The following is a 27,516-nucleotide window of genomic DNA, read 5'->3' as shown; positions in this document are numbered from 1 at the left end:
AAGAGAAGAATGCTACACCCTCAACTTGGCCCTATGTTTCACATGTGTGTTAGGGTTTGATGTCTAGTAACTAGTGGCAATCTACAAAATGGTTTGTGGATCAAATTGCAAAGTACCACCTAAGGACCTCCTGCCTCTTTATCTTGGCACAACAGAGTGATAGAACCTACTAGTATGAAGAAAAGCTACCACCAAAATAAGAGAAGAGCACACACCATCCTACAACTAGGACTCTATAAATGGACAACCATCACTGATAACTCCTCTTTTGCAGAGGACGCCCATAAGATAGAACTAGTGTGTGGTCCAAAAGTAGTAATAATAAGTGGAGAGTAATATGACATAGAAACCCCAGGGGTAATATGAATAGTGCCACCTCTATCTTGAGGGCCCAATCATCAACATAAGACTTCTCAATCCATACATGGATGGGCATGGAATGTCTTTTATACATATATAAATACATGTACATATATATATGTACATACATACACATATACAATACGTACATGTGTGTGCGTACACATATGCATGTGTATGTATGTGTGTGTGTGTGGAGGGGGGGGGAGTTCTACATAAAGATCCAAAAGTAGCATTGCCTCGGTTGGGACACTAGTCCCCGAGGTGGGATGGCCTCATGAGTCACTGTATGAGTTCTTTGCTGAATTTTGGGATTAGTTGAGCCCTACTCTACTTCACATGACCAATGATGCTTGGCTTTCTAACACTATGCCTTTGTAGTGGACAAAGGGATTACTAAGTTTGATTCCAAAAGATCATCATGCAACGATTAGTCAAATGGTATACAAGCTAATTTCTAAAATGTTGGTATTATACATATCATCTTGTTAATTGGGTTGCACCTTGCCCAATGTGGTTTTGTGCCAGCATAGCAATCATCAAAGAGTTTAAATCCAAACTAAAAGAATCACAGTCTTAAACTGATGTATGGCTAATCATGGTTTTCAAAACATTTTGTAGGTACCCTTAATAATTGGAGTTGCTTTATGCACTCCTTGGGAGTTGCCATGAGCCCTCCCTAAGCAGGTGCACTAGATGATTTTTTTGTTGTCCCATGAGGAAGAAACCCAACAAAGCTCTACACAAGAAAACTTGCTAACAGAGAGGAATCTTAGAATGCAAAATCTATCTCAAAAATTTCCACCACCATTTCATAGGACGATTAAGATGCCAAAGCTGATTTGCCTTTTGTGAGATAAATGGCGGAGGAAGTAGAACTTTATAAAGAGAAGAGATAGTAATATGTGCAAACTATAGAGGATGGTATGACAAGCCCACAGAAGAAAGTGTCCAGTTTTGAAGACGATTCTATAGATACACACACGCACACATATATTTATACATCTTTTTTCTTGGGCTTTTTTCAACTTCAAGGTATTTCTTGTTATTGATGTAGCCTTCGTTTTTTAATATCTAATGTAAATGTATTTACTGACACTATTTTCTACTTATTCAACTGTTCTTTTTTTCCAGTTTCTTCAAGCAATTTATTTGTTTATTCTAACATTCATTCTACTAAGTCTCCCCCTCTCCATGTCCTAAAATCATTTTCTTTTTTTCTTATTTCCTTTTATTCCGTGGGTTCTTTGCCTACATACTCAAACTCTTTCTTTAATTCCATAATGTTCTCTTTCTATCCTTTTCCCCGACTCTTTTGTCTTTTAACTATGCAAAAGGGGTTGTTGTCTTGTCTTCCACACACATGTCCTTTCCCCTGCAACTATGGACAATTGCACATAGTCCACTTTAGTTATCGAGGGCTTTTAGCCTCTTGACTCCTTTTATTAAAACTAGTATTACTAACATTTTACACAAGCCTTGTTACTAACCCTCTTCTTGTCTTTGCAGAAGTACTCTTGGGATACTACTTTTCAGTCAAAGTCACTAAACAGTCCTCTCTCGACACCCTCTCCTACATCTCAAGCAATACTCTCATGCTTTCAAAAACCTGAATTGTTTTCATGAATTAGAACGCATGATCTTGAATCCCTTTATAAAAATGCACCATTACTTATTAAAATGCTTTCCTTGAATGATTGGATCAAGCTTCTTAAATTCTCGCAAAGTGAAAGTGATGGCACCCTCGCCAGACTTGAAATTTTGCTTTAAACTTAACCGCTATCAATCTCAACAACACAAAGGCTTTGAATGAATACCATACCATCATCCCCAGCCTCGCTAATGACATTCTTGTTCTCAACGGTGCCTTTCCCCTCACCATCCTAGCTAGGCTAGCCCCTTTAAATACTAGTTTTCATAGCTTTATTAACCTTGACCTTTTATCCCCTAAAGACAAGGCTTCTTTTGAAACCCTCTCTCAGTCCCTCTTGCAACCACCAAAGCCCCTAGAGAGCTCAAAATTTTGCTTCCTGTGTGCCCCTTCTTCCTCTTAGACACATAGAAATGAAGGTTTCAGTTGTTGATCATAAGATTTAGTGTCTTGATAACCTAAGCTCTCTTGCACCCTTTTCCATTCCATCGCTTGCCTTCATTTGTAACCTCTCATCAAAAGAAGTGGAGTAATGCAAACAAGATGCCTACCAAGGGTGTCAACGTCTTAACACAAATTATTTCTTCAACTCCCACTTCCTCCTAAGCACTATTGACCACTGTAAATGTGGCCTCACCAAGGAGGTGTTCTTTTGCTCAAAAAGTGCCGCTTGTAATGATACCAGCTCTTTAAACAAAGATGATAACTATTATGTCAAGAATTTTTGGAACGTCTTCAAGCCTTACACAAAGTGCACTTGTCTCATTAAGAAGACAAACATGTCCCGCAAATCCTCTATCCTCTCGTTTGATCACGTAGTTTGGTATATACTCAACCATATGGATAATTTTTTTTCCTATTGGCTCCTTACAAGCCAAATTCTTTGCCTTCTTAAACTGGATGTCACAATTACCTAAAGAGGCAATCTTCTCCCTTGTCACTTTTTACCAATCCCACTTCTTGAAACTACAAAGTCCCTTTCCCTCTCTATCAACTTCCCTCCCTTCTTCTTTTCTCAACCTCCCCAGTTGCTCTCTTGCCCTTGACATTCTTTCCCTTTCCTTTATCACTTAACTCTTTTCTCCTCCACCCAAAAGAAGACATAGTTCTCCCCCAAAATACACCCCTAAATTCCAAAAATATACCCCTTCTATGCCACTTAGCAACTCTTCTCTCGCCTCTCATGTTCAAGAATCCCAACCTGAATCTTCCACCACCTCTGCTCCCAAAAGAAAAACAGTAGATAATGACGATGCCTCGCACTACTCCATTGACTGGGATAAGTACTAATCGTCTCCAACTTGTTGGCTTTTGTAGATCGCTCTATTTGATGTCCCCGAGGTACGTTTGATAAAAGTACTCGATAATGGATTACTTCTTTTTCAGTCTATTCCAAAGAAGAAAAGTTCAAATTACTTATTTATTAAAACAAGATTTTAACTAAAATTCCCCCTAAATCTCTTTTCAGAGATACATTTATTCTACAATTTAACAGTGATTCTGACATTCTCTGCACTTTAACAGTGATTCTGACATTCTCCACACTTTTGACTCTTTCTCCTTCAGTTGGCAGTATACTCCACCCCTTAGATCTTTACTTTACAAACCAAAACTTGCAAATCCTTTAGCTCCTCTTGTCAATGTAATTCACTTAAGAGATTTAAACCTTTTGATGATTAGTTGCATATTTGCACTGGGGTCCCCATGTTGTTTCATCACCCCTTTCTCCATTCTCATATCCTTTTTGGCCTCAATCACATTCCCATTACCCCCTTAGATTCACATGCATCATCTCAAGCACTCACTATCGTCTTCCAAGAAGTTTGTCTCTATCTTAATTTGGTTCACACCACTTACGAAGTATTTCCCACCTTTTTTGGAAAAGATTCTTTTTTCATTTCCCCAACCTTAAAACCCAACAATCCATTTTAGAAAACAAAACTCTTCTTGATGAAATAAATTGGCTTTCTAACTATGTGTTTATTACTGGGTTGGACAAACCATCTCAAACTCCCATTTTCCTTTGCAAATATTTAGTACAAAAACTCACCCTTGTTAGAATAAACTCTCCCGAGTTTGTAGCACAAACTACTTCACCTTTTGATACACTAGTATCCATCTCAAACATGCTTGACTCCCTTATGATTCCTTACAATTCCAGCAAGCTTCCTTATTTCATGTGCACTTATAAAGCTCACAAACACAACTTTTGTTGCCTTACTAATGATTGAGACTACATCTTCTCTCCTCTCACCGAGCTTATTTCCTCGGGACTTAAGGAGCTTACAAATGTCATCTCCATCCATGGAGATGGACTCCATGCTACCTATAAAAGATTCCTCAATGTAAACACAAATTTATTATGGGGCATAGATTCAAACTTACAATTCCTTATTAAATGTACCCCAAGAAATCCACTCTCTCTACTCTACTGACATTGCAAATTGTTATGAAGCCATTCCTCACCATGGCACCTCTAGTCCAATATATTCCATATCGTATTTTTGTAATCTTGCTACCAAATTAGGTTTTAAAGGATTCTTCCAAAAAAACAATTGTTTTTTTCTTACAAAATCAACCAAGGTCAAAACCCTTTACAACTTTGATACATTTCTAAGTTTTACAACCACTTCTTGCTCGACTTTTGGGTCATTTGATCACGTTGTTGGATCCCTTCATACTTTATGTCTCTATAACTACCTTGGTTTCTTTAAAATTCTATAACTTTAAGCTCTATTTATATTTTTAAATTTAATCTAAAATTGCTTCTTGGTTACTTTTTCTTTCATTGATTTTTCTAGCGACTTAATTTATAAAACTCTCTTTAATTTATTTTCCCTCCTTTCCCTTTTTCCATTATTTTTTCTAATTTTAATTTTTTATCCTTTATTCTTGATTTTTTAAATAAAAGCCTTATTCTTAAAGCTCTCTCTCCCCCCCCTGCGCATCTTTAACCGATTTTCTCGTATTTTCTTCCCTATTTTTTCCTCTTCCTTCCCCATAATTTTCCCTAATTTCACTTGATTTCCCCCCAATTATTATTATTAATTTTTTAAAACTAACTTTTAAATTCCTTTTTCCTTTTTTTCAAATTCTCTCTAGGTCCCTTTATTTACACCTTTAAAGTCTACATCGAAGTCAAGTTGGTTCTTACCATGTTTTCTTGTTGCATGGTAGCAGGTATGCAGACTCTCCTCTTCAATAAAAGAGATGCTCATCAGGACTTCAGCAAGCTCCATTTTTTTTTGCAAATATGTTTTTTGCAAAAACTTTATGTCATTTCTTATCAAAGCTCTTATATACTTTTTATGCAATTTCGTATGTGCTTTACCCACATACTCAAACTCTTCCTTAATTCTATAATGTTTTGTTGTCTTGTCTTCCACACACACACACACACACACACACACGCGCATATGCATGCACCCATGCAGACCCATACTTATACTTTAGCTTGTATGAACTTAGATTTACATGATAGGGGGAGGGTGGGGTTGCCACAGAGAGAGAGAGAGAGAGAGAGAGAGAGAGTACTACCCCAAGCCTAGGAAAGTAGGCATCAATTTGTGACATCACATTAGCTAAGAAAGTAATAAAAACATAGTTAACATACACATGGACAAAAAGACTATTGCCACTAGAAGAAAGGGAGTTTGTGAGAGGAAAGGAGCTAAGAAAGTAAGAAAAACACAATAAAGAGATAATTGGCACTATAACAAGTCAAAGACTCTTTCGAGGCCATGAAAGAGAATGTGGAGGCCCTCTAACCCATAAAGCAAGAGGAGAAAGAAAATGCACATGCCTTAACTGGACCTTTGAGGCATGACGTGGTGGTCCTTAACTTAAATGACTTCAATTAAGAGGAGAATGTGGAGGCCCTCTAACCATAAAGCAAGAGGAGAAAGAAAATGCACATGCCTTAATCGGACCTTTGAGGCATGACATGGTGATTGGGTCATTAACTTGAATGACTTCAATTAAGTCGACTAGCACCTCCATTTTTCTAGATTGAGTTTCAAATTTCTATGACGAGTCATGTGACAATAATTTGTTATCACATAGATGAATTATGCCCTCCATGATGCTGCATATTGAATGCTCACAATGCCATTTAAAATCTTGAAAATTGCACTAACTATGAACACTCATAATGCTATCACTATCTATGTTTGATAAAAAGGTTAAGAGAATTTATAAGATTTATCATGTTAATAGGCCCCCCCCATCAGTAGAAGAGGCCTATTAATTAATTAACGCATGGAGCATGATTAACCTAAGGGAGATGGGTGATTAATTAGCACGGGTAGGGGATGCACAATAGTAGTTGTCGGTGGCTTCTTCGAGAAGCCACCAAATCCAGAAACTTCTGCGACGTGCACTATAAGAGGAGCAGGGGGCAAGGGAAGGGGAGCGGTAGAATATAGGTAGGGGGCTATGAAGCCCTCCAATACAAGGAGGAAGAATGGAAGAAGGGGGGAGACAGGAGCAAGAAGGAGGAAGCAGGGAGTGGAGGAGTGGGGAGAATGTTACGAAAATTTGAATTATCCCAATAATTTAATCCTTTAAAATTTAGTTTAGTGAGATCCAGCATTTTTGTCGCACAGCTGATGCATGTGTGCTCGCTGTTCTGTAGTGATGCATGTGTGCTCCTACATGGTTGGATATACGGCTGCGGTCGTATGAGTGTGTAGCATCGTGTGCACCACTTACACGATGACGGTATGTGTAGCATGTGTGCACCATTCATACTATTTTATTCATGTGTAGCATCAGGTGCACCATGAGATGGTATGTGTTACATGTGCACCATTCATCTGTGATTTATTGATTTCACATTGCTATAATACTGAAAGGTTGATTGATTGTGGTGATTAATTCCAAGGTTATCTTATGCTTGAAATATTTCATTACTATTAATTGTGTGATTCCAGGGGAAGAGTAATTGATTGGGCAATGGCATCTCGCATGATCCGTCATATTTTGGGCACGTAGCCGCAACTCCAGTGATGCAAAGATGAATAAGGCCTATGCCTAATTTTTCATATTACAAAAGCTTATGTACATATTTGACTTTTGGAATATTAGTGGCTTGGCGAAGTGTATAAACTAAAGTTAGAAAAAGCTTTATTTTTAGAAAAATCCAACTATTCTAGAAGGTGGATGGGCTTTTTGTAAAAGGGTGCATGGAGGAAAGCACAGGGGACTTTGTATGATTTTTGCTCGGAAGCTTTTTGGGAAATATACATAAATACATACGAGGTGGAAGGAGAGCACCACACCTATGGGGGGAGATTGTACCCAGCACGCTTGTCCTGTCTCTTCCGTTTGTGAGTTTTGAGAGTTTGTGCGTATTTTCAAAGAGTGTTGCTGTGTTTTTCAAGGATTTGCAGGTTCCACGAGCGTTTCCCATCGCAATGGTATCAGAGCTAGGGAGAGTCGTCCATAGCATGGGAAGTACACACACCTCGCATCCTCGAACAAGAAACCGTAGCACACATCAGATTGCAAACACCGCGTACAAGAGTGCAACGAAGTTCGAAGCAGTAGAAGCGAATAGCGCAGAATGGCTCGCAGGAAGAAAAACATGCGACGAGGATTTTTAAAAAAAAAGATTGTAGCAAAAGAAGTTAGTCGTACGTAGACATGTCAAAGCTTGCAAATGCACACCCGCGCCTTAGTTCCTCCAAGCATACGACAAAGGTGACGACCAAGGCATAGTCCGTAGTATACCTAGCACTGAAGGCACCGTTGGTTGCGCGCGAGGAAGCCTTGGGAGATTGCTTTTAAAACTTCCCAAGAGGTCCCCCGTCTTGGTACTGTTCTAGCTCGAGTCCCTTAACAATTGGTGACTATCCACTAGATCAAGTCACTTTGTTGCTCTATTCTTTGAAGTTCCTAGTCATAAAGATACCCTTCAAGGCAAAAGTGCAAATAAGGGAGCAACCCAATGGATTTTGGAAGAGGAGAATCTCAAAAGCAAGTGTTCTTTTTTTGGGAAAAAAAAAAAAGCAAGTGTTCACAAGAGTAGGAGGCAGTCTATAAGTGCTATCGGACATGAGCTTTGCTTTGTACCTTGCAACGTGGATTCAGTTGTTGGAATCGTGTGAGTTCGAGAGCCCACAGGGATACTATTCGACAAATAATCGCTTTTAAGGCTTGGAAACCGAATTGAGATAAGTCTTGTGTTTGTGTGTATTTCCTTTCATAGTGATTTCTTCTTTGCACCATGCACATACTTAACTATGTTTGGAAGGCGTATTCTATCAAAGATAGGTTATACTGAAGATCTACATCATGATGAGGATGTGGAAAACGATCACCATTAATCAAGAAGAAGTTCAACACCGATGACACTTACTGAGGAAGAATGGCGAGAATGCTATCAGCATGAGAAGCAACAACATCAAGAAATTGAAGATGCTTTACACCAAGTGACAACAACTTGGAAGCCACTTATATCGATTGAGGACGAGGAACCTATGCATGCATCAGATTCACTGGATGCATGGAAACATCATGCACGGGACCTTGAGCAGGAACTTGAGTACATGCGCAACATGTGCGATACGCATAAAGCCAACGAAGAATGCACAAATCGAGTGTTGAAAGAGATGAGTGAAGTCACAAAGAAGCGTATGAAGGACAGAGATGATGAAAAAAGCGAAAGCAGCAAATCATCAGACACTAGTGATAGTGAGCGTGGAAGAAGCAAGATGAGATATCAAAGGAAGAAGAAGCGACATGTGAAGACTTCACTACGACAACATCATGGCACTGCTCCTTCACATGAGTCCAACGATGAAGACAATGTGGGAAAGGCCATCTTGAAAGCACTCAAGCTTCGTGATAAGAAGAAGTCTGGTAAGATTAATTGCAAAACTTTTTCTTTTCCAAAATATCATGGTAAAAGAGATGGACAAGCTTTACTTGCGTGGATTAATTCTTTCAATCAATACTTTTTGGGAGAATGGTACGAAGAGATCAAGAAGGTAAAACTTGCTACGAGTCACGTGACAAGTAGTGCACAATTATGGTGGAGTGTGGTTGCCGAAAGCACTCATGTTCCAAAGACATGGGAAGCATTCAAAGATAAAATCAAGAAGTGCTTCATACCTACATAGTCTGAAGAGGATGCTCACAGGCAATGGCAAAGATTGAGGTAGTTGGATAATGAGAGTGTGGATGCATACACCGAGAAATATCTTTCCTCTCTACTTCAATTGCAAACCATTGAGAAAGTGTCCCGAAAGGAGCAATGTCGTACCTTTGTTGAGGGTTTACGTCCTATTATTCGTGCTGATGTATGTATGCTTCGGCGATCTACATCTTCTGATGCTATGGATTTGGCATTAGAGTCAGAAAGAAAGCAGGGAAGAAGCTTTGCTACTCGCACCCCTCGAGCAAAGAAGCATACTTCATACTTCAAGCAGGAGGGTGTAAGAGGTAAAGTTGGTAGATATGATGGTAAGTCTAATTGGAAACCTGTTAAGTCATGTATTAATCGAAGAACCAAAGAACTTGTCACATGTTACGAATGCAAAGAGAAGGGACACTACTCTTATGAATGTCCAAAGAATCCACTTGCTACACACAAGATAGGTACTCAAGCAAAGAATGCTACCAACAACAATGGAGGCAATGGAAGGAGAACCAATGGACGTACCAATGATAATAGTCAGCACAACAACTTCGCACGGATCAACTATAATGATGATGGATCCCATGATAAATCTTTCAAGCAAGAGGGCAAGGATGAGGACAACGACACTGAAGATGCCAACTACACCCCTTCACGTAAGTGTTATTCATGTAAAAGTGCATCTTATTTTCATACTTCTTTGTTACATATGACTGCACTATTGCACGAAAAAGAACATAGTGTCTTATTTGATGATGGAAGCACCCATGATTTCATTTTGGAACATTTAGTTGAAAAGTTAGGGCTTGCAACCATCAAAACAAAATATAAAGTCAAATCAGCTTTTCAAGGATCGAATTATAATTCTTTGCAAATGGTTAAGGATCTTGAGGTGACTTTAGGGCCATTAGTTGAGAGCTGTGATTTCTTAGTCGCTCATTTGTGTGAGCAAGATCTCATTCTAGGGATGCCTTAGCGCGTCGATCATAATGCCAAACTTGATTATCTTGAACGCACCATTACTGTGACTCAAGGCACTGAGACTATGACTCTAGAATGCGACAAGAATCTTCCCTCTTGGCCTATATCGTCACATACCCAAGCTAAAAGAGCTTTGCGCAAACGTGAGAAGACATATCTGGTTATGGTCAATAAGATTGAGGCTAGTCCTAAGACTAAGAAAACTAAGCAAGAGCCTTTGGATCCTTTTCTAGCTACCTATGATGACTGCATTATGGAAGACTTACCCCCTGGCCTACCTCAATCTAGACCTGAGGATCATAAGATTGACCTTATTCCAAGTAGCGCACCACCATGTAAATCACCATATAGACACAATCCTACTGAGCAGCAAGAGATTCAATCCCAAATAGAAGATCTTTTGGTTAGAGGCCTAATTTGACCTAGTAGCTCACCATTTGGGGCACCCATTCTCCTTGTCAAGAAGAAAAATGAAACTTTCCGAATGTGCATCGATTATCGTGCTTTAAATAAAATCACAATGAAAAATCGATACCCCATTCCGAGAGTTGATGATCTACTCGACAAGTTGAAAGGATCCACGATCTTTAGCAAGATTGATCTTAAGTCAGGATATCATCAAGTGAGAGTGTCGAGCCCGATATTTTCAAGACTGCTTTTAGAACCCAAACTGGTCACTATGAATTTCTTATTATGCCTTTTGGATTGACCAATGCACCTGCCACATTTAGTCGGATGATGAATCGTATCTTCCTACCCTATCAAGACTTTGTGGTAGTTTTCTTTGATGATATCATGATTTATAGCAAGAGTCGAGAGGTACATGAGAAACACTTGGATCTTGTTTTCTATCTCTTACGTGAGAACCAACTGTATGCCAATTCGGAGAAAAGTTCTTTTTTCCAGCATGAAATTGAATATCTTGGACACATTGTTTCAGCTGAAGGCATTCGAGTAGATCCCAAGAAGGTAGAAGTGATAGTAAACTGGCCACAGCCTAAAGATATCCATGAGTTGCGATCTTTTCTAGGTCTGTGTAGTTTCTATCGCAGATTTGTTAGAAATGTTGCACACAAGGCACATCCATTAACTGAACTACTGTGTAAGACTCATGCTTACTCTTGGGGTGAGCAGCACACTTTAGCTTTTCAATGACTTAAGGGTGCAATGACGCACACATCAATTTTGACCATGCCAGACTTTACGAGATCCTTCTTTGTCATGGTTACTGATGCTAGTGGACAGGGTTTTGAGGCTGTGCTCATGCAAGATAACCATCCAATTGCATTCGAGTCACATAAATTAAAACCAATAGAGCTAAACTATTCCACGTATGATAAAGAACTAGCCGCTGTGGTGCATGCCCTTAAACTCTGGAAACACTATCTTATGGGTTATGAATTACTCATTAAGGCTGATCACTAGAGTCTTAGACATCTCCTTACTCAGCCGGTGATCTTGGATCGGCACATTAAATGGGCTGCCTTTATTGACAGGTTTAAACCGATGATCCAATATCAACCAGGCAAAGACAATGTAGTTGCTGATGCACTGAGCCATCGACCTAGCATAAATAATATCTCAATCATCGAGGGAGACCCTTTTGAGCCTATGAAGGTGGACTATCCTACTAATCGAGACTTTTCAAAAAATTGGCATGAGATTAAGCAACCTAATAGCACCCCTATGGCCTCATATTCCATTCATAATGACTATCTATTCTACGAAAAGCACTTGTGTGTCACTGCACCATTTTGATGCTTGGTACTAGAGGAGGTACATCAGCCACCCTACATGGGACATAGAGGCATTGTTGCTACGTATCAGACTATAATTCAAGAATTTTTCTAGCCTAAAGCTTAAAGTTGATGTTGCAACTTTTGTTGCACAATGTCTTATTTGTCAAAAAGTCAAGAGCTACAAGGGTAAATATCAAGGTTTACTTATGTCTTTACCAATTCCTGATGGCCCATGGGAGCAGATTTCTATGGACTTTATTACTGGATTTCCTACAACTAGCTCAGGTTTTGATATGATTTGGACTATCATTGATAGATTTAGCAAGCAGGCTTACTTTATTTCTTGTAAGAAGACCTTAACCGCAGTTCAAGCTGCTCATTTGTTCATTAAGCACATCTTTATACACCATGGCCTTCCAAAAGTAATCGTGTCAGACTGGGATAGTAAAATTTCTAGTAACTTTTGGACTGCACTCTTTGACAATCTTGGTACGAAGTTAGATTTTTCCACTGCTTTTCATCCCGAGTCTAATGGCTAAACCGAGGTCACACAAAATACTATTTGTGACATGTTACGTGTTTATGTGTCTAGTCAGCTAGGCAAATGGGACAAATTTATACACATTACAATTTGCATACAACAACACTAAGCACTTTGCTATAGGCAAATTTCCATTCCAAATTGTCTATGGAAAGACCATTCCTACTCCATTGACCTGCCTTAAGCACCAAGTAGAGGCTAGTGATTGATTTACTGAAGATTTCTCTAACATTTTGGCTACTGTCAAATAGAATATCGAGCATGCTCAAGCTGTGTATACTACACGTGCAAACAAGAGTAAAAAGAAAGTTGTATTTGCTGAAGGTGACCTAGTCATGTTACGTATTGAGAAGCGCAGACTTAAGAGTATTGAGACACATCCTGTTGTTAAGTTTGCCCCTAAATCCTATGGTCCCTTTAAAGTTTTGGAGCGCATTAATGACAATGCCTATCAGCTCGAATTACCACCCGATTGGAAAATTCATAATTCTTTTCATGTGCACCTCCTGAAACCTTTCCATGGAGACCCACCAGTTCAACCTATTTTAGATGATGCACCGTTGCTTCAAGGAGAGATCCAGCTCTTAGAGCTAGACCATGTCATTGATCAACAAATCACTTAAACGAGACGTGGAAACTCGTATCCTACTTATCTTCATACATTTAAGAACCACCCCGTTGAGGATGCTAAGTGGATGCCCGAGCGATATTTTCACCAGTACCCTGATTTATTGACTACTTTTTTGTCACACAATTGAGGCCAATTGCGATTTCAAGCAAGAGGGATGTTACGAGAATTGGAATTATCCCAATAATTTAATCCTTCAGTATTTAGTTTAGTGAGATCTAGCATTTTTGTCGCGCAACTGATGCATGTGTGCTCGCTATTCCGTAGTGATGCATGTGTGCTCCTACATGGTTGGATATATTGTTGAGATATCAAGCTCTACCCCCGATATATCTCCTGGATGACTATCATTTATGTCACCGCCTATGATAGTTGTACTCGTGGTGTAGTTAGACTACCACGTATGTTTTTGGTTTGGGTTCACATATGAACCACGTATTCTAGGTTTTGACATATAGGGTATTTCCCTCTTCTATTGTATTGTTGTTGTGTGCAAAAGTGAAGAAAGGCTTCACCCTCCAACTTTGTGTCCTCTCTCTTTTGTGTGTTGTGAAAAAAGCTGCACTTGGGTCTCCTATCTCTCTCCCTCATTCTTTACATGGTATCAGAGCCTTGTTCGTGGTAAGGAGCTCAAGAAAGCAAGCCAAGTTTGTGGTGTCTTGGTAAGAGGACCAGTGTTGCTTTCCTATTTTGAGTTTGGGAGCAAATCTCTGCAGGTAGCACAGCCAGAAGTGCAGGAGTGCACTGTTTCAGATTGAGAGGCCCTTCGCGGTGTGGCGAGACAGTTTTGGGGCCCGTTTTGAGGGCGGAAGTTCTTCGCAGGCACTTAGAAAAAGGCCCAATTTTTCGCTGTGCGACCACTGCGCGGCTAGTCGGTGGAAAGGTGCCACCGAAATTGCATCGTATGCCTGTGTGCAGAGATATTGGGAGTTGCAGATTCATGCCTGTTGCCTGTTGATGCAAAATCGTCACTAGGAAGTGACTGTGTGGTGAAATACCACTTTCGTCAGTATTGCAGATCTGCCCTTGTGAGGCTTTGTGCAGAAGCTTTGCTATTTGCCCTTGTGAGGCATTTGCTATGTTTACAGGTTGCTGTTGCAATTCGTGATTTGTAAAATGTCTGAGAATCTGTCTACCATTGTCAGTGAGAAGCTTGACAAGAACAACTTCCAAGCATGGAAGTTCAGGATGACAAACTTCCTTATGGGAAAGGGAGTTTGGGAGTACATCAGTGGTGAAACTACAGAACCAGTTTTGGGTGCTGCTCCCACTCCTGCTGAATTGAAGGCCTTTAAAGAATGGCATGAAAAAGCCAGAAAATGCTTGTATTGGCTGTCTGTTAGCATTTCAGATTCTATGATTGTGCATATACAGGATGTAGAGACGCCTAAGGAGGCATGGGATACATTGGTGAAGCTGTATAGCACAAATACCAAAGCACGAAAGATGCAGCTAAAGCAGGAGTTGCACAATGTGCAAAGGAAAAATCTGAATATAAATGAGTATTCCTTGAAGGTGAAAGGTCTTGCAGATTCTCTTGCCTCCATTGGAGCACCTGTTGATGATGAGGACTTAGTGTCCGTGACCTTGAATGGTCTTGGGAAGGATTATGCACAGTTTCGGACATCCATTGGAGTCCGTGAAACATTTCCTGATTTTCAGGAACTTATTGCTCTCTTGTTGAGTGAAGAGCAAAGGAATGGTGGTTCAGCCACCTCAACTTCTCAAGAGACTGCTTTCTACTCGAATACAGGTAGAGGCAGGGGTAGAGGAAGAGGCCGTTTTGGTGGCCGTGCAGGAAATCAGAATCAGCAACAACAACAGGAAAACCATTCCTATGGAGGAGGACGTGGTAGTTCTAGAGGCAGGGGGAGCCAAAGAGGCCGTGGTTCATGGCAAAGGAACCAGCAAGTAAATAGCAGCACAGAATGCTATTATTGTGGAAAGCCTGGACACAAGGAGAATACATGCTATAAAAAGCAGAATGACATCAAAAGTGGGAAGTTGCAGCAAAGCAACTATGCATCATCAAGTGGGCATGGTGACGACAGAAATGAGCACCTTTTTGTGATGCAGCATATGGTTAACTCCATGTCAGGAGATGCTGTAGCTTGCAATGATGTTTGGTATGTTGATTCAGGTGCCTCTAACCACATGACCAGTCATGGTGAGTGGTTTCATGATGTTAGAAATCTGGATAAGCCAGGTTATGTTGAAACAGGTGATGATACTGCGCACCCAATTACGCAGGTTGGTAAAGTGCCATTGGCTATGCAGGATGGCAAAACGAAGTACTTGGCAGATGTACTTCATGTTCCAAAAATCACTAAGAACCTGGTTTCAGTTGGCCAGATGGTTGAGCAAGGTCTGCAGGTTAGATTTAATCCTGATGGATGCTTTGTTGAGGACTTGAAAAATAAGTGCCGCTTGGTTGCAAAAGGCAATAAAAATGGCAGAATGTTCACCTTGGATGTTGATATGCCTGAGGTGAAAGCTGCTATGTTTGCGCATGGGAGAGGTGTCATTGCAGATATTGAGATATGGCACAAGCGCATTGGGCACGTGAATATACAAAGGCTAAAATCTATGCAAACGAAAAACATTGTTGCATGTTTGCCTAAATTCAGAGTTGAGGGAATGCAAAAGGTATGTGAAGCATGCCAAATGGGTAAGCAGGCCAGACATGCATTTCCCAAAAATGCTAAGGTGAGCAGAAGACCTTTGGAAGTGATTCATTCAGATGTTTGGACAACCAAAGCTGCTTCTATAGGTGGATGCCAGTATTATGTGACGTTTATTGATGACTACACGAGGAAGGTGTGGATTTATTTTATGAAGCACAAAAGTGAAGTGTTCAGCCATTTCAAGGCTTTTAAGGCCATGGTTGAAAAAGAGAAAGGTGTGCATATTAAAGTGCTAAGATCTGATGGAGGGGGAGAGTACTTTTCAAAAGAATTTTGTGAATATCTGAAAGAACAGGGAATTCAAAGGAAGTACTCATGCAGGTCTACCCCTCAGCAGAATGGGGTTGTAGAAAGGAAGAACAGGCATATTGCAGAAGTAGGACGGGTGATCCTAAATGAGAAAAACATGCCTGATTATTTTTGGGCTGAAGCAGTAGCAACTGCTGTTTATATTATGAACAGAACCCCCACTGCAGCTGTCCATGGCATGACGCCTGAAGAAATGTATACAGGCCAAAAACCAGATATTTCTCACTTGAAGGTATTTGGTTGCATAGCTTATGTTCATGTTCCTGATGAGAAGAGAACAAAGCTGGATCCAAAGGCAGAAAAATGCATCTTTATTGGATATGCTCTGCACCAGAAAGGGTATCGCTGTTATAACCCTTCCACCCGCAAAATGCAAGTGAGCAGAGATGTTGTTTTTGATGAAATGAGCAGCTGGTATGCACCAACTGTTATGGTAGGAGATGCAGATGCAGGAAATGGGAATGCTGCAATAAATGCAGAGCAGCAATCTCAAGCCTTGAGTGGACCCAGAGAGTCCTCTACTAGTGGATCTAATGCATGGACAGGGAGATTGAGATCTAGTGAATCGTCACATGGCAGTCCTGATAGTGTTGTGCAGGTATCACATAAGGGAAAAGAAAAAGTGGACCATGCTCCAGTGTTTGATGTGTCTGCTGGTAGCTCTCATGTTGATGGCGAGTCAAGTGGCTCTGAAATGAGCCTTGATGAGGAACTTGGGATTCCTTCTGTTGTTACACCTGGTGCAAGGAAAAGCAGGCATGATTTAAAGACTCCTGCAACTGATCCAGTTGTACGGAGGTCCACTCGTATTAAGTATCCAGTTGATAGGCTGAGATATGATGGGTATACAGCACATCACTATGCTTATATGGTCAAGGTTCTAGAGGAGCCAGAGCCCACATGTTTTGAGGATGCAGCAGGGCATAAAAATTGGGAAGCAGCTATGGATGAAGAGATGGCTGCCTTGGATGCAAACCACACTTGGGATTTGATGCCTTTGCCTCATGATAAGAAGGCTATTGGCTGCAAGTGGGTTTACAAAGTAAAGCACAATGCTGATGGGTCTGTTAGCAGGTACAAGGCAAGATTGGTTGCCAAAGGTTTTGCGCAGACATATGGAATTGACTATGAGGAAACTTTCAGCCCAGTTGCAAGGATGGCAACCGTGAGAGCAGTAATTGCTATGCCTGCTGCAAAGGGATGGTCTTTGCATCAGATGGATGTGAAAAATGCCTTCTTGCATGGTGATTTGCAGGAAGAGGTTTATATGATGCAGCCAGAAGGTTATGAGGATAATTCACACCCCGATTTTGTATGCAGGTTGCGCAAAGCCTTGTATGGCTTAAAACAGGCGCCGAGGGCATGGTCAGACAAGATAGGGCAATATCTTGTCACTATTGGATTTCAGATTTCCAATTCAGATTTTTCACTTTATGTGAAAAGGACAAACAGAGGGATTGTGCTTGTAGTCATCTATGTTGATGACTTGATTATTACAGGTGATAGTGATGCAGACATTAATGAAGTGAAGCTGTTGTTGAAGCAGAAATTTGAGATGAAGGATTTGGGAGAGCTGCGTTACTTCTTGGGCATTGAGGTTATTAGATCCCCGAGTGGGATATGGCTGTTGCAAAGGCAATACGGTTTGGACATGCTGTCCAAATATGGGATGACAGGCTGTAAGCCTATCTCTGTTCCATTGGAGCAGAATGTGAAGCTCAATGCAGAGACAGGTGAGCTTCTTGAAGATATTACTATGTACAGGCGCATAGTAGGTAGCTTGATTTACATGACTATAACCAGACCAGATTTGAGCTATGCTGTGGGGCTGGTGAGTCAGTTTATGCAGGCACCGAGGAAGCCACATTTGGATGCGGCTAGACGCATACTGCGGTATGTGAAGTCCACATTGCATTATGGACTGTTTTATGAAGCTGGGTGTGCATTACAGGTACATGGATACACAGATGCTGACTGGGCTGGTAGTGTCTCAGATAGGAGATCTACTAGTGGTTTTATGTTTTCCCTTGGGAGTGGTGCCATCAGTTGGAGCAGCAAGAAGCAGCCAACAGTTGCCTTGTCGAGCACAGAGGCTGAGTACAGGGGTGCAGCAATGGCTGCATGTGAGGTAGCTTGGTTACAGAAGCTACTTGCAGATATGGGACAGTCAGTTCATGCAGCAGTTGTCATTCATTGTGACAACATTAGCAGCATCATGCTTGCTAATAACCCAGTTTATCATGCTAGAACGAAGCACATTGAGGTGCATTATCACTTTGTGAGAGAGAAGGTTCTAGCTGGTGAGATTGATCTTGTCTATGTCAGCACTGAGGAGCAGGTGGCTGATATTTTTACGAAGGCATTGGGTACCGAGAAGCTTCACAGATTTAGGAGCTTGCTTGGTGTACGTGAGATGGATTTGAGCTTGAGGGGGAGTGTTGAGATATCAAGCTCTACCCTCGATATATCTCCTGGATGACTATCATTTATGTCACCGCCTATGATAGTTGTACTCGTGGTGTAGTTAGACTACCACGTATGTTTTTGGTTTGGGTTCACATATGAACCACGTATTCTAGGTTTTGACATATTGGGTATTTCCCTCTTCTATTGTATTGTTGTTGTGTGCAAAAGTGAAGAAAGGCTTCACCCTCCAACTTTGTGTCCTCTCTCTTTTGTGTGTTGTGAAAAAAGCTGCACTTGATTCTCCTATCTCTCTCCCTCATTCTTTACATATACGGCTGCGGTTGTATGAGTGTGTAGCATTGTGTGCACCACTTATGCGATGACAGTATGTGTAGCATGTGTGCACCATTCGTACGATTTTATTCATGCGTAGCATCAGGTGCACCATGAGATGGTATGTGTCGCATGTGTGCATCATTCATCTGTGATTTATTGATTTTGCGTTGCTATAATACTGAAAGATTGATTGATCGTGGTGATTAATTCCAAGGTTATCTTATGCTTAAAATATTTCATTACTATTGATCTTGTGAATCCAGGGGAAGAGTAATTGATCGGGCGATGGCATCTGGCAAGCATGATCTACCATATTTTAGGCGCGTAGGCACAACTCCAGTGATGCGGGGATGAATAAGGCCTATGCCTAATTTTTTATATTACAAAAGCTTATGTACATATTTGAATTTTGGAATATTAGTGGCTTGGCAAAGTGTATAAACTAAAGTTAGAAAAAGCTTTATTTTTAGAAAAAGCCAGCTATTCTAGAAGGTGGATGGGCTTTTTATAAAAGGGTGCATGGAGGAAAGCCCAGGGGCCTTTGTATGATTTTTGCTCGGAAGCTTTTTGGGAAATATATATAAATGCATAGGAGGTGGAAGGAGAGCACCACACCTATGGGGAGAGATTGTACCCAACACGCTTGTTCCGTCTCTTCCATTTGTGAGTTTGTGCGTATTTTCGAAGAGTATTGCTGTGTTTTTCAAGGATTTGCAAGTTCCGTGAGCGTTTCCATCGTAGAGAAGGAGGGAGCAGAGGAGTGGAGGGAGGCATAGGCTAGAAAGGGGCTTAGAGACGAGGGATGGAGAGGTTGGAGGGCGAGGGAGGTAGCTGAGTGACGGAGCGAGAAGGTTAATTGAACGATTTAGGTACGTTAATTGGCGATTTAGGTGGAGCAAGAGGGGGCATGAGCGCGATTAATTAATTGATAGGGAGGCGAGGAGCGATTGGTGAATAATAACAAGGGGCACACGTGCCTACAACACTTCCGCCAAGTCTAAGTGGCTGAGTACTAGATTGCTGTTGTTCCCCTTTCAAAGGGCTTCCAAAATAGTATCTTTCTAGTAACGGAGGAAGATGCTTTTTGGCCTCCCGTGAGTGAAGATGATTCCCAAGAAGAGAAAAATCGACATTTTTCGATTTTCAGAAAATCATGAGTTATTTTATGATCAGTTACTATTTTCTTTTCTACAAATCCTTCTCTCTCCCCTCCCTCTCTCTCTCTCTCTCTCTTTTTCAATTCATCATCTCTTTCCGAACTGCAAATCCAATTGTCTTCTTTTTTGGTATTTTAGATTTTGGGCAGGCCTTATCATTCACCTTGTTTTTTTAAAACGTGGCTAACGCTTTCGTGCAACCAGAAGTGCGAGGAGCTCTAAAATGATGGATCTCCATCATGCCTCGTTGCCTGTCTCACAAGGTCCAAGATCCGTAATGGCGCTTTTCGGGGACGATGCCGACAGCATGCCTCTTTGGTTCAGAAAAGACGCTTTCACTGCCTCGAATTTCAGTAGCGAAGTTTACATTGCAGATCTCAGAAAGTTTGTGCCACTCGACACGCTTAGAGCGGAATTGCGCAGCCATTTGAGACTTCTAAAAAGCGAACTCGTCGAATTGATAAATAGAGACTACACGGATTTTGTGAATTTGAGTACGAAGCTCGTGGATGTAGATGGTGCCGTGCTGCGGATGCGGATGCCTTTGAATGATCTTAGAGGCAAGCTGGTTCTTGTCAAAGATAGTGTGCGCTCTTCTCTGCTGGCGCTTCAGGATGGGCTCAAACGACGAGCAGAAGCATCCGAGTCACGTGAGATTTTAGAGCTTCTATTGGACACGTCCCATGTAGTATTGAAGGTACACTAAGCTTCCCTGTGGTAACTGCCACAATATTTTACTCACGATCGTTCCAGTCTTCCTGGCTTTTGTGATCTAAGAAAGATGGAGAAATGTATTATGAAATTATAACTGCAGAAATGTGCATACAACTCCTCGTGTGTTCCTGTCATTAACTCCTTATGTTTGCATTCCATAATTTTGATAATGCAGCATAATGTAAGCTGTTCTTTTGATGGGCCAACTCGAAAGTATATTTTAAAGGGGAGTGTTATCGGGATGGACAATGTTAATTCAATCTTCTTTTCTAAGTTGCTTGATTATGCCTTTTACAACTTGTGCGTGTAGCTTGGGCAAAAGTGTGGGCCTCACCCAGCCACAAAGATAAAAATTTAAAGCAATCAGCCTGGTGTAGAGTGTAGCAAAACTTTGGGTTTGGTGTCTTGAAATTGATGTATGGATGTAGTGGGCGACATTTGAGAAAGTCCTTTAAAATGTTGATGTTGCTAATGGAAGTCCTTTTGGGTACCTAGATTGAAATTCTGAGTTGAACTCTTAGTTGCAGCTAAGAAAAAAGGCAAAAACGCGATACTGGGGACAAGGAAGCGGATGAATTGGGTCTTAAAAGGACTCTTATAGCGCAAGGAGTGAAGAAGATATATTGACAAGAGAGAGAGATGTCCCAACAGAGGGTACGCATAGCGGAAGACTGATAGAATTGCCCAGTAGCTCACACAGTGTGGTGTGGGGTGTGGAATCACAAACTTCTTAAACTTATGTGCATAGAATCGATGTGCAGACTCATCAATAGACAATGAACCAGCCAGATAGAGAAACCACCAAAATAATATATTTCCATCCAAAGCTATGGACACAATACAAAAGAGATAGATTCAGAGTCCCACCAATGGTGTGGTTCTCTGATCTTACCACAAGGTACTCCTCCTATCTGCTGGCTATCTCTAGACTCGAGCTTGCGTGCTCCACCTCGAGCGTCTATAGACTTTCTGTCCATAATGATCCTCTCCACCTTGCTGCCTATAGATCAGCCTAGGTGGGCAACCCTTCAAGCTCCGTCTGCAGCTTCTCTAGGTCTCTTGGTCCTCCATAGTATAGGCTCCAAGATGGGTAGAAGACTGCTCTTGCTGCTTGTGTGAAGGCTGCTCCAAATGATATTAAATGAGGGCTGAATGGCCCTCTTTTATAGGCCCAGGGCCTGCTTGCAAAAACCGACCCAGTCAAGAAATTTGGGGGAGGAAGGGAGAGCAGGGGTTGAAGAGGCTGAAGAGGTTGGCATCTCTGTTGCTAAACCACAGAGCAAAGTCGAACAAACTCAACCTTTAGTACACCGGAACTTTGAACGCACCTGACTGAACCTGAGTCACCCTCCTTCTCGCAAGGGCACCGTCCTCCAGTCGTGGAAGTCGATTCCCAAGAGCTTTTGAATGGGGGTCGTCCTTCAGCTAGGTTCCTGCCTTCAGGCTCCCACACCTGTGAGCCTCCTACTTGGGCTCTGATACCATGTTAGAAATGACAAAATGACCCAACAGAGGGTATGCACAGCGGAAGACTAATAGAATTGCCCAGGAGCTCACACAGTGTGGTGTGGGGTGTGGAATCACAAACTTCTTAAACTTACGTGCATAGCATAGGTGTGCAGACTCATCAATAGACAATGAACCAGCCAGATAGAGAAACCACCAAAATAATATATTTCCGTCCAAAGCTATGGACACAATACAAAAGAGAGATAGATCTAGAGTCCCACCAATGGTGTGGTCCTCTGATCTTACCACAAGGTACTCCTCCTATCTGCTAGCTATCTCTAAACTCGAGCCCCCGTGCTCCACCTCGAGCGTATGTAGACTTTCCGTCCAAAGATCTTCTCCACCTTGCTGTTTGGAAACCAGCCTAGGCGGGCTGCCACTCAAGCTCAGTCTGCAGCTCCTTCAGGGTCACCTTCACCTCCTGTAGATAGGCCCAAGGATAGCCTTCTTGCTGCTCCTGTCTACTCTCAGAGGGCTGCTCCAGATGATATTGAATGAGGGCCGAACGGCCCTCTTTTATAGCCCCAGGGCCTGCTTCAAAAACGGACCCAGTCAGCCTAATGGCTGACTGGCATGCTTCCCGACCTGGTTGGCTTGCTGGCCGACTTGGTTGGCTGGTCCAACCAGCCGTATATAAGGGCCTTTGCCAGGCCCTTTTTGGGCTGCTGGCTTTGTGCCTGTCTGCGCCTATTGCAGGCCCATGTGCTGCTGCTTCAGGTCTCCCATGCAGGCGCCTATTGGCCCTGCTCATGCTGTCACCTGTACGCCTCTGCCAGCCCCATGCGCTGCTCTTTGCAGGCGCCTTTTGCTGCGCTACATGCGGCCTCTGTCCGTGCCACCTGTGCGGCTCTTTTAGGGGCCTGCTCCAGCCCGTACACACGCTTTGCTGCGCCTCTTCCAGGCTGTTGTGCTGCCCATGTGGCAGCCCCCTCCTTCACCTTTTCTTTTGGGCACATGCCCTAGGTCTCCCTCCCCCATGCTCTCCTCATATGGGGGCTTACAGATGGGGAGGTGACCTTTCCAACAAGAGAGAGAGAGAGAGAGAGAGAGAGAGAGAGAGAGAGAGAGGTATTAACTTCTGTAGGAAGCCTCGCAGGCCTATGAGACAAAGTACAATCAAAGAGTAACTCATACAAAGTCACAGTGGGTTGAGGCAAAGGCTCGCTAGGAGCCCTTGCTGAGTGCTATACTAATAAGTTCAAAAACTCATTCGAAACTAAAAACTGTTTGTCAAAATACAAAATGGTGGCTGTTTGGTGGGATGCAAAGATATCTTGTATCAACATCTGTCAAGTCGTCTTTCACGGTTGCAAGGGACATGGTCTCCGTGATTTTTGGATCTGGTGAGCCATTGAGCCATGTCAAGAGTGACACCTTGGCTCGGGCGGTCCCCTTTGACGAGAGCTGAGATGCAACAGGACTGCTCCTAACTAACAGTAAACACTACTAAGTTTAGTAGAATTTGCAGGAAAGTTAAAGTAGTGTAGTTACCTTATGTTTAGGAAAAGGGTAGGGGATGAAGATCATGGGCTGGATCTTCAACAGGGACTTGTGAGGGGCTGCACAAGGACAGGAGGAAGTCAATCCTTTTTAGAATTCAGCTGAGTATTGAACTCTTGCTGTATATTCTATTTCAGTAATAAAGTACAAGTCATGAATGAATATGCCAAGTACAACTAAAGCCCTTATATAGGTATGGCCCAGGGGAGTACAAAGCAGTATTGCTTATGGGATTACCTCCTAGGATGCCACGTGGCAACTTATGGTATCCCCTAAAGAAAGGGAAAAAAACACTTACAAGCCAATAAAGGCCTTTCCACTAACTTTAGCCTAAGTAAAAGTAACCCTCTGTTACAATCCTCCCTCCTCAAATAGAAATTTGTCCTCAAATTTGAAAAGGCTGTAACCTGGATATACAATTCTCCTTGTAAACTTGAATAGCTCAATTCTGGTCATATCAGCTGAACAATGAAGTTTCTCAGTCAAATGCCTCCCTGTAGGCATGCTGATCTGTAAATGGATCATATAATATTCCCAAGAATTCAAGCAACAGGGTGGAAGAGCTATGCTGTCCAATATAACAGATCTGATCATATGATCCAGTGAGAGACATGCTGATCTGGAAAAAAATAGTGAATGCTAGCTGCAACATATCCATAGATGCCATAGAGCAAAAGAAAATCAGATCTGCCCATAAAGATGCAATTTTGGACGTAGAATTCAGCTAAGCAATTGAGGGTACTGCTCCACGGTTGTAGATGGCTGCCAAGAAGACTCCTCATCAGGTAGACCTCTCCATTTGATAAAATATTCCATGTAGGACTTGTTCCTCAACACATGATCTCTAAATCCAAGGATCTTCTCAGGTATATACTCAATCTGGCCCTCTTCATCCATAGGAGGTAGCTCTTCCATAACTTGCTCCTTAGGTCCCAAATACTTCTTGAGAAGTGACACATGGAATACTTTGTGTATTCTAGAGGATGATGGAAGCTCCAACTCATAAGCCGCTTCCCCAACTTTCCTCAAAACCTTGTAAGGTCCATAATACCTATGAGCAAGTTTAACATTGGTATTACCTTTCAAAGAAGCATGCTTGGACTTATGTAATATGAGAAACACATAATCCCCTTCTTCAAAATGAAGATCTCTCCTATGCTCATCAGCATAATCCTTCATCCTTGCTTGGGCCCTTACCATATTATCTTTACATTGCTGTAATAGAGTAGTCATGTGAACCAAATCATCCTTGGCTTGCTGGCTGGTCAATGCTTGATCAATAATGGTTGATGGAACATGAGCTTTATAGCCAAACATGGCTTCAAAAGGGCTCATACCAATTGAAGTGTGCTTGGTGGTATTATAACAAAATTCAGCTAGATGCAACCATTGATCCCACGATGCTTGGGTCTCAAAGCAAAAATGCCTTAGATACTCTTCCAACCAGCGGTTAACCCTCTCTGTTTGTCCATCAGTTTGAGGGTGATTTGCTGTACTTGGGGTAAGAAGTGTTCCCATAGAACCGAAAAGCTCTTGCCAAAAATGCCCCATGAACTTCGCACCACGATCACTCACAATTTCCTGAGGGAGTCCATGTAATTTAAACACATTCTCAAAGAATTGCTTAGCCACCTTGGAAGCTGTAAATTGTGTCTTAGTAGAAATGAAGTGGGCAGCTTTAGTAAGTCTATCAACAGCCACAAAGATGCTGTTCCAACCGTTAGAGGTCACTGGTAGACTTGTAATAAAGTCCATGCTGATATGTGTCCATTTACCTTGAGGTATAGGCAGAGGTTGTAGTAGACCAGCTGGCCTCAAATTCAACTCCCTGTTTTGTTGACAGGGCTTACAGCTTTGCACATAAGCAAGAACATCCTTCCAAAGCCCCTTCCAATAAAAACTCTATTTTACCTTATCATACGTCTTGTTGAGGCCTATATGCCCAGCCATAGGAGATAAATGGAATTCCTGCAAGATTAGCAGCTTATAGGAGGAATTTTCAGTGAGAAATATTCTATCATTATACCACAAGAGCCCATTGTGCAACTTGAAATTGGGATATTGCTAACAGTCAGGATCTTGCAAGTCTTGGAACATAGCAGTTGCTTGAGGATCATTGAGATACTCTTCTTGAATGCCATGGATTAAATCTTTATAAACCTCAGTAATAGATGACAAAGTACAAGCCCATATTCTGGAAAGAGAATCTGCCACAATATTTTCTTTGCCCATCTTGTAATCTATGTCAAAGTCATAGTTTTGCACAATGGATAGTCATCTCCTTCGCTTGGGTGATAGAGAAGACTGAGATAGAAAATATTTGAGAGTCTTATGATCAGTCTTGACCTTGAAATGGCTGCCATAGATGTAGTGGTGCCACTTTTTGATTGCATGAAGTATTGCCAACATCTCTTGGTCATAAGTGTGGAAAGTTGACTCCTTGTCATTCAACTTCCGACTTTCAAAGGCAATAACTCCATGACTCTGCTTTAGAACAGCTCCAATACCCCTTCCACTAGCATCAGCCTCAATTATAAAAGGTTGAGAGAAATAAGGACATACCAAGATAGGTGTTGAAGTTAATGCCTCCTTTAATGCTTGAAAGTTCTTATTGGCACTGTCAGACCATTGGAAAGCATTCTTTTTGAGAAGATCAGTGAGAGGAGCTGCCAATTTGGCAAAATGCCTTATAAATCTTCTATAGAATGATGCTAGACCAAAGAAACCTCTTAGCTGGGTGATATTCTGAGGTATAGGCCAATCCTTTACACACTTTACCTTGCTGGGATCCACCTTAATGCCACTACTGCTGACAATATGGCCTAGATATTCCACTTCTTCAGCCATGAAAGTGCATTTACTTGATTTGGCATACAACTGGTGTGTCCTCAATACTTCCAATACTTGCTGGATATGCAATAAATGCTCTTCTTTTGTTTTGCTGTAGATCAATATATCATCAAAGAATACCAACACGAATTTATAGAGGAAAGGCTGCAATACCTTGTTCATTAGGGCTTGGAAAGTTGCCGTGCATTGATTAGACTAAATGCCATCACTTTGAATTGATAAAGCCCACGTTCTGTCCTGAAGGCAGTTTTATGTTCATCTCCCTCCTTCATCCTTATTTGATGATAGCCTGACCTTAAGTCAATCTTTGTGAAGTACTTTGCCCCTCTAAGCTCATCTAGTAGATCATCAATTCTAGGGATAGGAAACCTATTCTTAATTGTCATTTTGTTCAAATCCTTGTAATCAATACACATTCTAAATGAGCCATCCTTCTTCTTAACCAACAACATAGGAGAGGCAAAGGGTGATTGATTGTGTGTTATAAATTCCTTGTCAAGGAGCTCCTTTATTTGCCTTGCCACCTCTTCCCTTTCAGCTCTAGAAAGTTTGTATGGAGCTTTGTTGATTGGCTTAGATCCTGGCTCCAACACAATTGCATGATCCACATCTCTCATGGGAGGGAGATGGTTGGGAAGATCAGCAAATACATCAGAGTATTGCTGTAATAGGGACTGCATGTCTTTATCCTCCACCAACAATCCATTACCCTCTTGAGACTTGGTCAACTGAATAGCGTAACCTCCACAAACACTTTTGAGGTCTTTGGCCATTCTTCTTGCAGGATTTAAGGACAATTTTGGAGATTGGTGACCCATCAAAGTGATGTGCTTACCTTCATGCATAAACTTGGGGGATGGATGCTCTCTTGCTGGGCACTTTGATCTAGATATTGCTGTATGCAGATGTTTTGGCACTTTTGTCTCCCTGAGCAGAGGGGCTCTAGAGACACCTTGACGCACTACACTCCTTTTGTGAGTCTCATGATTTGAAGGTCAACCTTGGTAAAACCA

General features: G+C 41.7%; 1 protein-coding gene across 2 annotated transcripts in view; it reads left to right on the top strand.

Moving 5' to 3' along the window:
• The first annotated feature begins 20,003 nt into the window (after positions 1-20,003).
• LOC147889127 (oligomeric golgi complex subunit-like protein) overlaps positions 20,004-27,516 on the top strand; it is a 130,090-nt gene continuing 122,577 nt past the window's right edge. For both annotated transcript variants that reach the window (XM_087391968.1, XM_087391969.1), the window contains exon 1: positions 20,004-20,627. In XM_087391968.1, the coding sequence (XP_087248094.1) occupies positions 20,154-20,627 (474 nt within the window). In that variant the 5' untranslated portion in view covers positions 20,004-20,153. The remainder of the gene's footprint in view (positions 20,628-27,516) is intronic.

The sequence above is a fragment of the Dipteris shenzhenensis genome, chromosome 20 (assembly GCF_047967505.1).
Source record: "Dipteris shenzhenensis isolate YYH24624 ecotype China chromosome 20, Dip_SZ_1.0, whole genome shotgun sequence".
In the NCBI taxonomy this organism is placed as follows: domain Eukaryota; kingdom Viridiplantae; phylum Streptophyta; class Polypodiopsida; order Gleicheniales; family Dipteridaceae; genus Dipteris; species Dipteris shenzhenensis.
This window is presented reverse-complemented; position numbering and strand designations above follow the sequence as displayed.